Source organism: Mobula hypostoma, chromosome 5, assembly GCF_963921235.1.
Source record: "Mobula hypostoma chromosome 5, sMobHyp1.1, whole genome shotgun sequence".
NCBI lineage: Eukaryota > Metazoa > Chordata > Chondrichthyes > Myliobatiformes > Myliobatidae > Mobula > Mobula hypostoma.
In genome coordinates, this window is record NC_086101.1 from 117,015,588 (window position 1) to 117,030,655 (window position 15,068).

General features: G+C 45.6%; 1 protein-coding gene across 1 annotated transcript in view; it reads right to left on the bottom strand.

The window, feature by feature from the left end:
- The window catches only part of LOC134346960 (phospholipase D1-like), a 176,938-nt gene that overhangs the window by 65,836 nt on the left and 96,034 nt on the right, over positions 1-15,068 (bottom strand). The window contains exons 10-12 of the mRNA XM_063048860.1: positions 6,633-6,782; positions 5,039-5,122; positions 4,446-4,524 (exon numbers count right to left, since the gene is read on the bottom strand). Of these exons, the coding sequence (XP_062904930.1) occupies positions 4,446-4,524; positions 5,039-5,122; positions 6,633-6,782 (313 nt within the window). The remainder of the gene's footprint in view (positions 1-4,445; positions 4,525-5,038; positions 5,123-6,632; positions 6,783-15,068) is intronic.

The following is a 15,068-nucleotide window of genomic DNA, read 5'->3' on the forward strand; positions in this document are numbered from 1 at the left end:
GGTCTCTGATGATGGAAATGGGATCATCTCCATTAGACATCTTGGAGCTGGGCTGAAGATCCTGTTTCTAAGCTGTGTGACTCACCAAGGGAGATACTTGTGCTCTGCTAGGTTCCTTCAGCAGAGTCAGAACAGTCGGAGACGGACTGTATTTGCCTAACGTTGGACTCGGGAGTGCTTGACTATTCAATAATGTGTGCCTGTGCTGGATAAAGTACTTTGGGCGCTGAGAGGTCAGGACTGATCATGTTGTCCATAACAGAGGGACTTTGGAGAAGGTTAAACTCAGTGCCAATCTCTAGGGGAAGGGCACAGCACATGTAGGCTTCTCCTACTGACACAACACATACAATTAATCTTATTTTAATTTCTTTCTTTGAAAACTTACACTCAGTGGCCACTTTATTAGGTACACCTGTACTACTGCTCATTAATGGCAATGCCCAATCAGCCAATCACGTGGCAACAACTCAATGCATAAAAACATGCAGACTTGGTCAAGAGGTTCCTACCCACCTGGCTTCACCCATCACCTTCTAGCTATCCTCCTTCCCCTCTCCTCCCACCTTTTTATTCCAGCATCTTCCCCTCTTCCTTTCCAGCCCTGAAGAAGGGTCTCAGCCCAAGACGTTGACTGTTTATTATTTTCCAAAGATGCTGCCTTACCTGCTGAGTTCCTCCAACATTTTATGTGTGTTACAAGGGGTACACAGGTTTTTTCTCCCTTGGGTTGGGTGAGACTAGATCGTTAATGCAAATATCTGATCAGCCAATCAACTCAATGCATAAAAGCATGCAGACATGGTCAAGAGGCTCAAAGTTGTTCTGAATGGTCAAGAAATGTGATCTAAGCGACTTTGACCATGGAATGATTATTGGTGCCACATGGGGTGGTTTGAGTATCTCAAAAACTGCTGATCTCCTGGTACTTTGACATATAATAGTCTCTAGAGTTTACAGACAATGGTGTGAGAAACAAAAAACAGCCAGTGAGTGGCAGTTCCGTGGCTGAAAATGCCTCGTTAATGAGAGACGTCAGACTGGTTTAAGCTGGTTTTGAAATGGCACAATAGCATAGTAGTCAGCACAACACTTTACAGTACCAGCGACCCGGGTTCAATTCCTGCTGCTGCTTATAAGGAGTTTGTACATTCTCCCCGTGACTGCATGGGTCTGTACGTTCTCCCTGTGACTGCGTGGGTCTGTACGTTCTCCCTGTGACTGCGTGGGTCTGTACGTTCTCCCCGTGACCACATGGGTCTGTATGTTCTCCCCGTGACCGCGTGGGTCTGTACGCCTTCCCTGTAACAGCGTGGGTCTGTACGTTCTCCCTGTGACTGCGTGGGTCTGTACGTTCTCCCCGTGACCACGTGGGTCTGTATGTTCTCCCCGTGACCGCGTGGGTCTGTACGCCTTCCCTGTAACAGCGTGGGTCTGTACATTCTCCCTGTGACTGCGTGGGTCTGTACGTTCTCCCTGTGACTGTGTGGGTCTGTATGCTCTCTCCGTGACTGTGTGGGTCTGTACGTTCTGCCCGTGACCGTGTGGGTCTGTACGCTCTCTCCGTGACTGCATGGGTCTGTACGCTCTCCCCGTGACTGTGTGGGTCAGTATGCTCTCTCTGTGACTGCGTGGGTCTGTACGTCTTCCCTGTGACCGCGTGGGTCTGTACACTCTCTCCGTGACTGTGTGGGTCTGTACGTTCTCCCCGTGACTGTGTGGGTCAGTATGCTCTCTCTGTGACTGCGTGGGTCTGTACGCTCTCCCCGTGACTGTGTGGGTCTGTACACTCTCTCCGTGACTGTGTGGGTCTGTACGTTCTCCCCGTGACTGTGTGGGTCTGTACGTTCTCCCCGTGACTGTGTGGGTCTGTACATTCTCCCTGTGACTGCGTGGGTTTCCTCCATAAGCTCTGGTTCCCTCCCACAGTCCTCAGTTCACAGAATTTTGAAAGAAAGAAAACACTATGTAAGATTGATTTCTATCTCGAAGCTGGATGGTATGCTTTATTTCCAACAGGTCCCAGAAACATCTTGAAAAGACCTTCATCCAATGGAAAAGCAGAAAAATATAAAGGCCAGCAGATGCTGGAAAACTGCTATAAAACAGAATATGAGCAAGGCGCTGGAGGAACTCGGCAGGTCAGGTGCAGTCCATGGAGGGAAATGGTCTCAACCTGAGAAAGAACAGCTGGAAGCAGGAACTTCTGGTCAAGATGGCACTAAGCTGCAGTCAGACAACACACACACACACAAAATGCTGGAGGAACTGAGTAGGTCAGGCTATGGAAATAACTAAACAGTTGAAATTTTGGTCTGAGACCCTTCATCGAGACTGAGAAGGAAGGGGGTTAAGACGCCAGAATAAAAAGGTGGAGGAAAGGGAAGGAGGCTAGCTGGAAGGTGATAGGTGAAGCTAGGTGGGTGGGAAAGGTCAAGGGCTGGAGAGGAAGGAATCTGATAGGAGAGTGGACCACAGGAAGGAGAAATTAATATTCATGCCATCAGGTTGGAGGCTACCCAGATGGAATACAAGACCACAAGATATAGGAGCGGAATTAGGCCATTTGGTCCATCAAATCTGCTCTGCCATTTCATCATGGCTGATCAAATTTTCCTCCCAACCTCATCTCCTGCCTTTTCCCCATATCCCTTCATGCCTTGACTAATCAAGAATCAATCAACCTCTGTCTTAAATATACATAAAGGCTTGGCCTCCACATCCACCTTTGGCAACTATTTCATAAATTTACCACTCTCTGACTAAAGAAATTATCTCTCTTCTAAAAAGTCATCCCTCTATTCTGAGGCTGTGTCCTCTGGTTGTAGACTCCTTCACCATAGGAAACATCTACTGTATCAAGGCCTTTCAACATTCAATAAGTTTCAATGAGGTCACCCCTCATTCTTCTGAATTCCAGCAAATACAGGCCCTGAGCCATCAAACGTTCTTCATATGACAAGCCATTCAATCCCAGAATAATTTTCGTGAACCTCCTTTGAACTCTCTCCAGTTTCAACTCATCCTTTCTAAGAAAAGGGGCCCAAAACTGCTCACAGTACTCCAATTGAGACTTCACCATTGGTTTATAAAGTTTCAACATTACATCCTTGCTTTTCTATTCAAGTCCTCTTGAAATGAATGCTAACATTGCATTTGCCTTCCTCCCACAGACTCAACCTGCAAATTAACTATTAGGGAATCCTGCACAAGGACTCCCAAGTCCCTTTTCATCTCAGTTTTTTGCATTTTTCTCTCCATTTAGAAAATAGTCAACCCTTTCATTTCTTCTACCAAAGTGCATGACCATACACTTCCTGACACTCTATTCCATCTGCCATTCCTTTGCTCATTCTTCAAATCTAAGTTCTTCTGTAGCCTCTCTATTTCCTCAAAACTACCTGCCCCTCCACCTATCTTCATACCATCTGCAAACTTTGCAACAAAGCCATCAATTCCATCATCCAAATCTTTGTCGTATAATGTAAAAAGAATCAGTCCCGACACAAGCCCCTGTGGAACACCACTAGCCAGCCAGAAGAGGCTCCTTTTATTCCCACTCTTTGTCTCCTGCCAGTCAGACACTGCTTTACCCATGCTAGATTCTTTCCTGTAGCTTGTTAAGCAGCCTCATGTGTGGCACATTGCCAAAGGTGTCTCTCCTCCACCCTCAGGGTGGCCTTATCTGGATGGTGTGTTTTCCTTGCACTTGTTTTCCAGTCTTTTTGCCTTTACTGTCTTGTATAATTCTGAATTATGCCCTGTGTGTCGTCTGTACCCAAGGAAATAAATTCTTAATTGTACCTGTACCTGATCGTACTTGTGCAGCTGACATTAAACTCAACTTGACTAGAAGTATCTCATTGAATCCTGCCGAACATCGCAAGGTCTGGCTATAATGGACATAGAGAGGATGTTTCCTTTAGAGGGAGAGTCTAGGACCAGGAGCACAGCTTCAGAATAAAAGGACGCCGCTTTAGAACAGAGATGAGGAAGAATTCATTGCCACAGACAGCTGTGGAGGCCAAATCATTGGGTACATTTATAGCAGAGTTTGACAGGTTCTTGATTAGTCAGGGCATCAAAAGTTATGGGGAGAAGGCAGAGGAGTATGGTTGAGAGGGATAATTAAAGAGTTTGTACATTCTCCCCGTGACTCTGTGGGTTTCCTCCCACATTCCAAAGATGTACCGATTGTTCCGTGATTGGGCTAGGGTTAAATCGGGGGTTGCAGGGCGGCATGGCTCGAAGGGCTGGAAGGGCTTGTTCTGCACTGTATTTCAATAAATAAATCATCTGTGATGAAATGGCGGCGCAGATTCGATGGGTCGAATGGCCTAATCCTGCTCCTATGTCTTATGCCTTTGCTCTGAGCTGTTACTTTTCTTGATAGGGAAGAGCATGTTGTGAAATAGGTGAAATCTGTCGAATTTTCTGTCACTCACCGCCTTACGCTTCAGGAGAGCATCCAGCCTCCAATAGTCATCCTTTGCCGGTCTCTTCAGGTAAATTTCCGGGCTTAACCTGTAATAAGAAAGAAAGATGTCAGCAAGTATCTCAGAAATTACTGATCTTCTCGGATTTTCACACACAACAGTCTCTAGTGTTTACAGAGAATGGTGCAAAGAACATCGAATCATGGTTTGTGCCAGTCCAGCTGGTTTGAATATCTCACAAACTGCTGATGTCCTGGGATTTCTAGAGTTCACAGATAATGGTGGATAAAACAGAAAACATCCAGTGGGCAGCAGCTCTGTGGGCATTTCTGCCTACAGAGGTCAGGGGTCAGAGGAGAATGGCCAACTGGTTCAAGCTGACAGGAAGGCGACAGCATCTCAAATAACCATGTGTTCCAAATGGTGTTGTGTAGAAGAGCATCTCTGAACTCACAACAAGTCGAACCTTGAGGTGGATGGGCTACAGCTGCAGAAGATCATGAACATACTCTCAGTGGCCACTTCATTAGGTAGAGGTAAAATAAGTGGCCACTGAGTGTAGGTCAGGGACAATGAACCTGATCCTGATTCCATTAACTTACCACCAATCAGCGATGAAGATCTCTTCCTTGGCCTGGTTCAAAGCATCCGCAACAGCGGCAAAATACCCACTGCCATTGACGAACCTGGGGATCACACAGGGAACATCAGAGTCTCTTCTAATGGAAATGAAATGAACGACTAAGGTTAACCTCTAAGTAATGATATTTGGAGTTTGTCTACTTTCTGCATGGATATGACCATTGTATTCAGAGCAGGGAACTGGCACAATGGCTGGGTCAGAACCTTTGAAGGACACAGTTAGGAGACAGGGACATCGAGCGGCAAAGAAGCTAATGGAGGAACTGTTTGTTGGGACATGGGCCAAATGGTCTAATTCTGCTCCTATATCTTATGGTAAATGGAAATAACTTCCCTGTCTTTACCTTACCTGTCCATTTCATTGATTCTATAAGATCCCCTCTCATTCTTATGAATTCCAGTTGGTATAATTCCAGATGACTCAATTTTCCCTCATGGGCTAACTCCCTCCTCTCCGGAATCCACCTGGTGAACCCTGGGCACATCTAGTCCAAATTGGTGTCCATCTACAATGATCCTGCTTCGTTCTCCCCACCTTCCCCCTGACTCCCCTCCCCCCACCCATTCTAACCTCCACCTACTCGCTAGGGCAGGGGTTTCCAACCTTGTTTATGCCATGAACCCCAAACAGTAAGCCAGGGGTCTGTGGACCCTAGGTTGGGAACTCCTGCTCTAGGGGGGTAATTCACAATGGCCCATCAATCCATCAGATAGCTGGGATGTGGGGGAAAACTGATGAGCCCAAGGGAAGCACCACACACACAAAGACCATAATATATAGGAGCAGAATGAGGACATTCAACCCTCTGAGTCTGCTCCACCAGTCCATGCCGCACTGGTAGAGCTCTTGCCTTGGAGCGCTGAAGACCCGCGGTTTGCTCCGACCCCCACCGCTGTGTGCGCTGGTGTGTGCGTGCATGTCTGTTTATGGGAGAGTGTGGGGGGCTCGAAAGAGTTGATTCTTCCTATGATGGGAAAGTCTAAGACCAGAGGACACAGCCTCAGAATAGAGGGGCATCCTTTTAGAATGGAGGAATTTCTTTAGCCAGAGTGTGGTGAATCTGTGGAATTTTCATTTCCACAGGTGGCTGTGGAAGTCAAGTCATTGGACATATTTAAGGCAGAGATTGATAGATTATTGATTAGTCAGGGCATGAAAGGTTACGGGGAGAAGGCAGGCGACTGGGGGCTGCGAGAAATAATGGATCAGCCATGAAATGGCAGAACAGACTCGATGGGCCAAATGGCCTAATTCTGCTCCTACATCTCATGGTCTTATGGGATGTTGGAGTTGGGAGTTCAATTCCGACATCATTTGTAAGGAGTTTGTCTGTTCTCCCTGTGACGGTGTGGGTTTCCTCTGGGTGCTCTGGTTTCCTCCCACAGTCCAAAGATATACTGGTTAGTAGGTTAATTAGTCATAGTAAATTGCCTGTGATTAGGTTAGGGTTAAATGGGGTTTGTCGGGGGTTGCTGGGGCAGCATGGCTGGAAGGGCCGGAAAGGCCTACTCCTTGCTGTAGCTCAATAAGTAAGTAAATAAATAAATATTTACCATCGTGCTGGGATACTATGGCGAGCAGGAACAAATGAATCGAAGCGATGGTCCGTGAGGAAATCCTGACCGTACCTTTCCACCAGGTTGGTGATTTCCTGCTTCCACCAGCAGGCCTGCCGGTAGCTGCTGCATTTGATGATCAGAGTCCTGTACGGGGAAGAAACGTAGGTTAGCTGGAAGAAGGATTAGAGAATAAAGAGGCAGCAAATGGGGGAAATACCATATTGTGAATGGATTCAAAGACTCAAAGTACATTTATTAGCAAAGTATGTATGTAGTATATAAACAGCATGGAACGCATTTGTAGAACATAGAAATCTACAGCACATTACAGGCCTTTGGGCCCACAATGTTGTGCCGACCATGTAACCTACTCTAGAAACTGCCTAGAGTTTCCTTAGCACATAGCCCTTTATTTTTCTAAGCTCCATGTACTTTTCTAAGAGGCTCTTAAAAGACCCTGTTGTATCCGCCTCCACCACCGTCGCTGGCAGTGCATTCCACACACACACACCACTCTCTGTGTGAAAAACTTACCCCTGACATTCCCTTGGTACCTATTTCCAAGCACCTTAAAACTATGCCCCCTTGTGTTAGCATTTCAGCCCTGGGAAAAAGCCTCTGACTATCCACACGATCAATGCCTCTCACCATCTTATACACCTCTATCAGGCCACCTTTCATCCTCCTTCACTCCAAGGAGTAAAGGCCAAGTTCACTCAACCTATTCTCATAAGGCATATTCTCCAATCCTGGCAACATCCTTGTAAATCTCCTCTGCACTCTCTCTATAGTATCCACATCCTTCCTGTAGTGAGGTGACCAGAACTGAGCACAGTACTCCAAATGGGGTCTGACCAAAGTCGTATATAGCTGTAACATTCAGAGAAAAATATCAGACCAACACCCCCACAACAGTGCACAAAAAGAAACAAATCGTACAAATGGCAAAAAAAAGAGTGAAAAACACAGACTACAAAATACAAAATTGAAAGAGTCCAGGCATATTCAGTTCAGTTCAATCTAGCGCTGTGTCGCTCGTTATCTGCGGCCGCCCTGATCACAATCGCCCAAAACAACAGCAAGAAAAGGAGCAACCAGGAACCAGAGACACACCACAATGTGAACTACAAGCTGTGCTGATTAAACCCCGGCCAAGACCCAGGACTCCAGCACAATCTTCCGGCACCATCGGGGGGTAGAAAGAGAGAGAGAGACCATGCCAACAAAGGGATCTTCATTCACGAGCAGTGAGGGAGACTTACTAGTTTTCCCCACCTTACGATGAATTCATGATGGCTTCAAATACAATGGCTCACCAAAGACTCTAGCATCCTTCTACAGAATGAGAGAGCATTCTGACTGGTTGCATCACTACCCGGTATTGACTCTATCACAGGCACAAGACTCCCTGTTGTGTACTTAATATTTCAGTAATATTTGAGTAACCTTTGATTTAGCATTCTTGTTTGTTTCAATAACTCATTATGGGTTATATGTATAAATATGTGAATTGCACATGTCTTCACGCTACCATGTGATACGTGTGCCTCTCGCTTAAAGATGAAGCTAGACCCACATTTCATACACCTGTGTCTGCTATTGAATTAGTTTAACATTCTGGAGTGCCAAAATACTGCACTCTGCACCATCGAGGACATCCTCAAAAGATGGTGCCTTGAGAAGGTGGCATCCATCGTTAAGGACCCTCTTCATCCTGGACATGTCTTCTCATTACCACCATCAGGGATTCGGCACAGGAGCCTGAAGACCCACATTCAATGATTCAGAAAGAGCTTTCTTCCCCTTCAACACCATATTTCTGAACTGTTTGATTGACTGAGTGATCAGGCATTTTGCTGTCTCTGAGAAAATTCCAGGAGAGCAGCCTTTAGGCGAAGAAGCTTAGAGATGGGGCGCGAGCCTGTGATCGACTCCAATTCGTGCCGAGTAAAGTGTCAAGGAAGATTGAAACATCGAGTTGAATGCAGAAGGCGAAGGTGAACGACTGTTCTGCACCAACTACCTGCCCCTCGCTCGCTGAAGGTGTCTACGTGTGACCGTCTCTGTGAAAGCCTCTGCATCCGAATGGTCTCTCTCTCTCTCTCCCTCGATGCTGTCGGAGAGCGTCACTGAAGTCCTGCCACTTATGGATTGGTCTGTGGACTGCCGTTCAAATTGGACTCAGCTTTCTGTTTTTACATTCCGTGTTTTTGCATGTTCTTTCTCATCATTTGCACAGTTTGTTACTTTATTCCGTGCGTGGGGGGTTTGAGGTTGATGTTTTTGTTGGCGTTTGCACAATTTGCTTTTTTTTGCGTGGGGGATTGGTTTTCATGTTGCTGCTTTGTGTGATTTTTTTTCTGGGGGGTTGATTTTCTTGTTTTTTTGTGTGTTGTGGGAGGGGTGCTGATGAGTTTGTTTGAATGGTTTCCATGCTTTCCTTTGTTTCGTGGCTGTCTGGATTCAGAAACAGCTTCATCGCCTCCACCGTCAGATTTCTAAACCGTTCATGAACCTACGAACACCACCTCACTATTCCGCTTTCTAACTATTGATTGGGACCAGAGTCCATCACAGAATTGTTTCTGTTTAATAATCCTGTTTGAGCTCTCGGGTCTCCTTCCACAGGTCTCTTAAATTTAAACAATTGCCCTCAAAAGATAATTGCAGGCCAGTTTTTTGGAACTATGCTCCTAAACCGTGGAATTCAATGTCTAAAACTATAAGGGATGCAGACTCAGTTGACACTTATAAACACCAGGTCGAAACCTACTTATTTAACCTGGCCTTTATCTAACATGTTTTTGACTTTTACTTTCACGATTTGTTTTTATTTTTTATGTTATTTTCATCTTTGTATTTTTATCCCATTGTAAAACACTTTGAACTACATCATCTGTACGAAAGTCATTGTGCAGGATTCCCTAAAGGTTAATTTGCAGACAGAGTGGGTGGTGAGATAGGCAAATGTGATGTTAGCATTCATTTCAAGAGAACTAGAATATAAACTAGGATGTAATGTTGAGGCTTTATAAAGCACTGGTGAGGCCTCATTTAGAGTACTGGGAGCTGTTTTGGTCTTATCGAAGAAAGGACGTGCTGACATTGGAGCAGGTTCAAAGGAGGTTAATGAAAATAATTCCGCGATTGAAAAGCTTGTCATATGAGGAGCATTTGATAGCCCTGGGCCTCTACTCATTGCAATTTAGAAGAATAAGAGGGATCTCATTGAAAGTTATCAAATTTTGAAAGGCCTCGGTAGAGTGGATGTGGAGAAGATGTTTCCTATGGTGGAAAAGTCTAGGACTAGAGGGCACAACCTCAGAATAGAGGGATGTCCATTTAGAATGGAGATGAGGAGGAATTTCTTTAGCCAGAGAGTGGTGAATCTGTGAAATTCTTTGCCACAGGCAGCTGTGGAGGCCAAGTCATTAGGTATATTTAAGGCAGAGGTTGATAGATTCTTGATTAGTCAGGGCATGAAGGGATACAGGGAGAAGGCAGGAGACGAGCTGAGAGGGAAAATGGATCAGCCATGATGAAATGACAGAGCAGACTCGACGGGCCAAATGGCCTAATTCTGCTCCTATATCTTGATGGTCTTGTGTTCCTGAGAAGCCTCGTGTTGTAGAATGTTACATTGGGGTAGAGGGTTGGGGCAGAGATAGATTAAAGACTTACAACAACAAACTTATTTTTCCTAGTTTGTAACAAAATTGACAAATTTTGTTAAATGAGGCATGGTCGAGGCAAGCGGAGGTGGTTCAAAGCAGAGTTGTGGCGTCCTCAAAAGAGAGGAAAGTCCCAATGTCTGATCCACTTGAGCACCGGGCTGAATCCTGGTGGCAGGATACAGGATCCAGTGCAGTCTGAGAGTGAGGAATGACCAGATATTTGGATGATTTAAGCGCTGAGCCAGATTGAAAAGATCAGGGTGTTGGGACTGGAGGCACAGAGCAGTTCTGCTTGCTGTCTGTGATGTTTACTCAGCTCTGCACTGACCTGAGGCTGTGGCTATGGTTGAGAGTACAGAGAAAATTTACAAGGTGTTTCTGGGACTGGAGGACCTAAGTAATAAAGAAAGATTGAACAGGTTAGAACTTCGTTCCCTAGAACATAGAAGATTGAGGGGAAGCTTGATAGAGGCATAAAAAATGATGAGGGGTATTGATCAGGTAAATGCAAGCAGGCTTTTTCCACTGAGGTTGGGTGGGACTACAACCAGAGGTCATGGGTTAAGGGTGAAAGGTGAACATGAGGGGAAACTACTTCACTCAGAGGGTGGTGAGGGTGTGGAACGAGCTGCCAGAGCAAGTGGTGCATGCGAGCTTGATTTCAAAGTTTAGAACCATAGAAACACAGAAAACCTACAGCACAATACAGGCCCTTCGGCCCACAAAGCTGTGCTGAACATGTCCTTACCTTAGAGATTACCTAGGGTTACCCATAGCCCTCTATTTTTCTAAGCTCCATGTACCTGTCCAGGAGTCTCTTAAAAGACCCTATCGTATCCGCCTCCACCACCGTCACCGACAGCCCATTTCACGCACTCACCACTCTCTGCGTAAAAAACTCTGACATCCCATCTGTACCTAAAGAGGAGCTTGGATAGGTCCACGGACGGTAGGGATACGGAGGGTCATGGTCCGGGTGCAGGTCGATGGGAAGGGGGAGAATAACAGTCCGGCATGGACTAGATGGGCCAAAGGGCTTGTTTCTTTGCTGTCGTTTTCTATGTCTCTAAGCGACCTCCCGCCAGTGAAACTAGCAGCTGGAGTTCTTCAGAGATAGTAGAGTATGACTAATGCAGGAAGGCTAGAAGATTTTCCCCAAAATTGCTGGTGAATTTCCAGTCAATTGCTAGACAATTTCTAGTCTAGTTCCCAACCAAAACTGGGTTATGACCAACATGGGCAGTAATACAGATACTGTTCCCTAATTCACCAATTGCCCACCAATTCACCAATATCCAGCATATATGACGGGAACTCAGTTTACAGCAGAAATATCTACTTTAATTAAATTGAATTTTATTTTTTTGAGATACAGTGTAGAATAGGCTCTTGCAGCCCTTTGCACCGCTCCATCCAGCAATCCCCTGATTTAATCCTAGCTTAATTTACAATGGCCCACTAATTTACCAACTGCTATGTCTCTGGAGTGTGGGAGGAAGCCCACATGGTCACGGGGAGAACATACAAATTCCTCATGGGCAGTGGCGGGAATTGAACCCTGGTCACCCGTTCTGTGAAGCGTTGTGCTAACCACTACGCTACCATGCCAACCACTATGCTACCGTGCCACCCATGTGTCCATAATGGCATACACTCTGTCAGAGACACAAGAGATTCTGCAGGAGGTAGAAATCTTCCCCACATACAAACTGAGGGAGTCGGCAGGTCAGGCATCAGTCCTGATGAAGGGCCTTGGCCCAAAACATTGACAGTTGTCGCCTGACCTGCTGAAGCACATGGACGCAAGAAAAATTGAAGATATGGGCTGTGAATTAGAGAAGGGCAAGATTGATTAAGCAGTAGGTTAAAAGGCTGGCACAAACATGGTGGGCCGAAGGGCCCGTACTGTGCTGTACTGTTCTATGTTTCATAGATTTCCTTTAGACTTTCCCCAATGCTACTAGTTCCTTCTTTAGTTCAGGAGACCAATGCTGTATGCAGTTCTCCAGGTGTGGCCTCACCGACATCCTGTGCGGCCATAACAAAATCATGTTATCCTTAAACCCCAACCCCTTCACAATAAATACCAACATGCCATTGTTTTTTTAAAAAAACGCTATGCACTTGGAGTATTGTGAGCAGCTTTAAGCTCTTTATCTAAGAAAGGATGTGCTGGGATTGGAGAGAGTCCAGAGGAGGCTCACGAGATTCATCCTAGGAATGAAAGGGTTAATTGATAAGGACTGTTTGATGGTTCTGGGCCTGTACTCACTGGGGTTTAGAAGAATCGGGGGGGGCGGCGTGGTGGAATCTCAGTGAAACATCAAATATTGAAAGGCCCAGATAATGTGGACAGCGGAGGATGTTTCCAGTAGTAGGGGAGTCTAGGACCGGAGGGCACACTCTTAAAATACAAGGACTTGCCTTCAGAATAGAAATGAGGAGGGACTTCTTTAGCTAGAGGGTGGGGAATCTGTGGAATTCAGTGCCACAGACGGCTGCTGAGGCCAAGTAACCGGGTGTATTTAAAGCAGAGGTTGATAGGTTCTTGTTTAGTGAGGGTGACAAAGGTTACTGGGAGAAGGCAGGAGAATGGGTTTGAGAGGGATAATAAATCAGCCATGATGGAATGGAGGAGCAGATTCGATGGACTGAATGGCCTAATCCTGCTACTATGTCTTGTGGCCTGGTACTCCATCCCCAGCCTCCACAAGAAATCCCACATTGGAGAAAGGACAGAGTGAAGCAAGTGGGCATCTCAGCAAGATGGTGTGCAATCCAAAGAAGGAAGCTGGATCATCAGTCCACCTCTCCCCCCACCGCCCCCGAAGAAAGTAGCTGTGGATCCAGTCAAGCGGTGGAAACAGAGATTAGTGAACCCATTTCAATTCCCATTCCAACATGGCCTCCTCTACTGCTGCAATGAGGCCACACTCAGGTTGGAGGAGCAATACCTTATATTCTGTCTGGGCAGCCTCCAACCTGATGGCATGAACATCGACTTCTCGAACTTCCGGTAATTGCTCCCACTCCTCCTTCACCATCCCCCATTCCCATTTCCCTCTCTCACCTTATCTCCTTACCTGCCCATCACCTCACTCCGATGTTCCTACCCCTTTCCTGTCTTTAATGGCCCCCTGTCCTCTCCTGAGGCTACGTCCACACTAGACCGGGTAATTTTGAAAACGCATAAAACGATAGGCGTCCACACCAGGTGTTTTTGAAAATACCTCCGTCCAAATGGATATTTGGGCGAATCTCCTCCTACTGGGCATGTGCAGGACACACAGAAAACAAGCAAAGAGGAATTGGTATACTTGGTGCGCGTTTGTCCAGTTACAGACTAGAAAAACTTAAAAGGAAATTGCCAAACGAAAGACTTGGTGCACGTTTGTCCAGAAACATTTCCTACAGCCATAGTCTCTTCACCGATGGAAGGGACGACAGCTACAACTAAATGCAATAAGGCTTGTTACTGGGCAAAAGTGAAATTTGCTGTTACCTCATTTGTTTGCCTTTACTTTTGCCATGTCTTTGTGTATTATTTTGCTGCGTTTAACATGTGCAATAAAACGAGTTACTGGGCAAAAGTGACAATTGCATCTATTGAATGTTTGCACGAACAATACATTAATAAAGCACCTTGTTAAGTGTATAAAACATGTCTGCATCAGTGTTATCTTGTATTTCCATACAATGTTACATTAGGCCGTTCCGCATCTATTGTCAGATGTTGTTGTCGTGGTGTTGGAGGTTGTGTTCAAGAAAACAATGAAATACCGCACTGCCGCCACCATCTGTTCCAGCTCGTCATGACAGCCGTTTTTTTTATTATTAATTTTTTATTGCAACACCAACAAATTACATTCAATACAACCAGTTACAGTGGTTTTAAAAATAGCCAGTTATCCCGTACACACTATGCCGGATATTAGGCGTTTTCAGATTTATTCACTCTGGACAGCATTTCTGAAAAGCTCCATTTTCGGGGGGAGGAAAATGCCTTTTCAATGTGGACGGAGGGTCAAAACGAAGAGAAAAAGCTTCAGTTATGGAATTATCCGGTCTAGTGTGGACGTAGCCTCAGATTCCCCTTTCTCCGGCCCAGTATCTCTTTTATTTATTGACTTCCTAGCTATTTACTTCACCCCTCCCCCTCTCCTGGTTTCACCTATCACCTACCTTGTACTTCTTCCTCCCCTCCCCCCACCTTTTACTCTGACTTCTCTCTTTTTCCACCGCTGATGAAGGGTCTTGGACTGAAACATCGACTGTTTACTCTTTTCCATAGATGCTGCCTGGCCTGCCGAGTTCCTCCAGCATTTTGTGTGTATTAATTAGATTAACCGAACAATGTTTTCTTGTTGGAAATAACTTGAAGATGTGCAGTTTGAGTTGTTCTCTGATTTTGGCAATTGCAAACTTTTCATCACCATGCGAGGAGACATAACCAATGCTCTGTTAATTTGTGATGTATCTTCCGAATGTTTGGTCTTCATATACTTATCAATCAGCTGATTGGGCATCATTATGAAAACTCAATTGTGGGGGGTACGCACGCAACCAATCAGCAATGAGACGACCCCCCCCCCACATCACAATTGAGTTTTGCTAATGACAATCGATCAGCTGAATGATAATCATATAAAGGCCAAACAATCGGAAGACACACGACAAGTGAACAACACACTGATAATGTCTTCTCGTAAAGTGATGAAACATCTGCAGAAACTTTCTTCCTTGGCTCCCACTACCT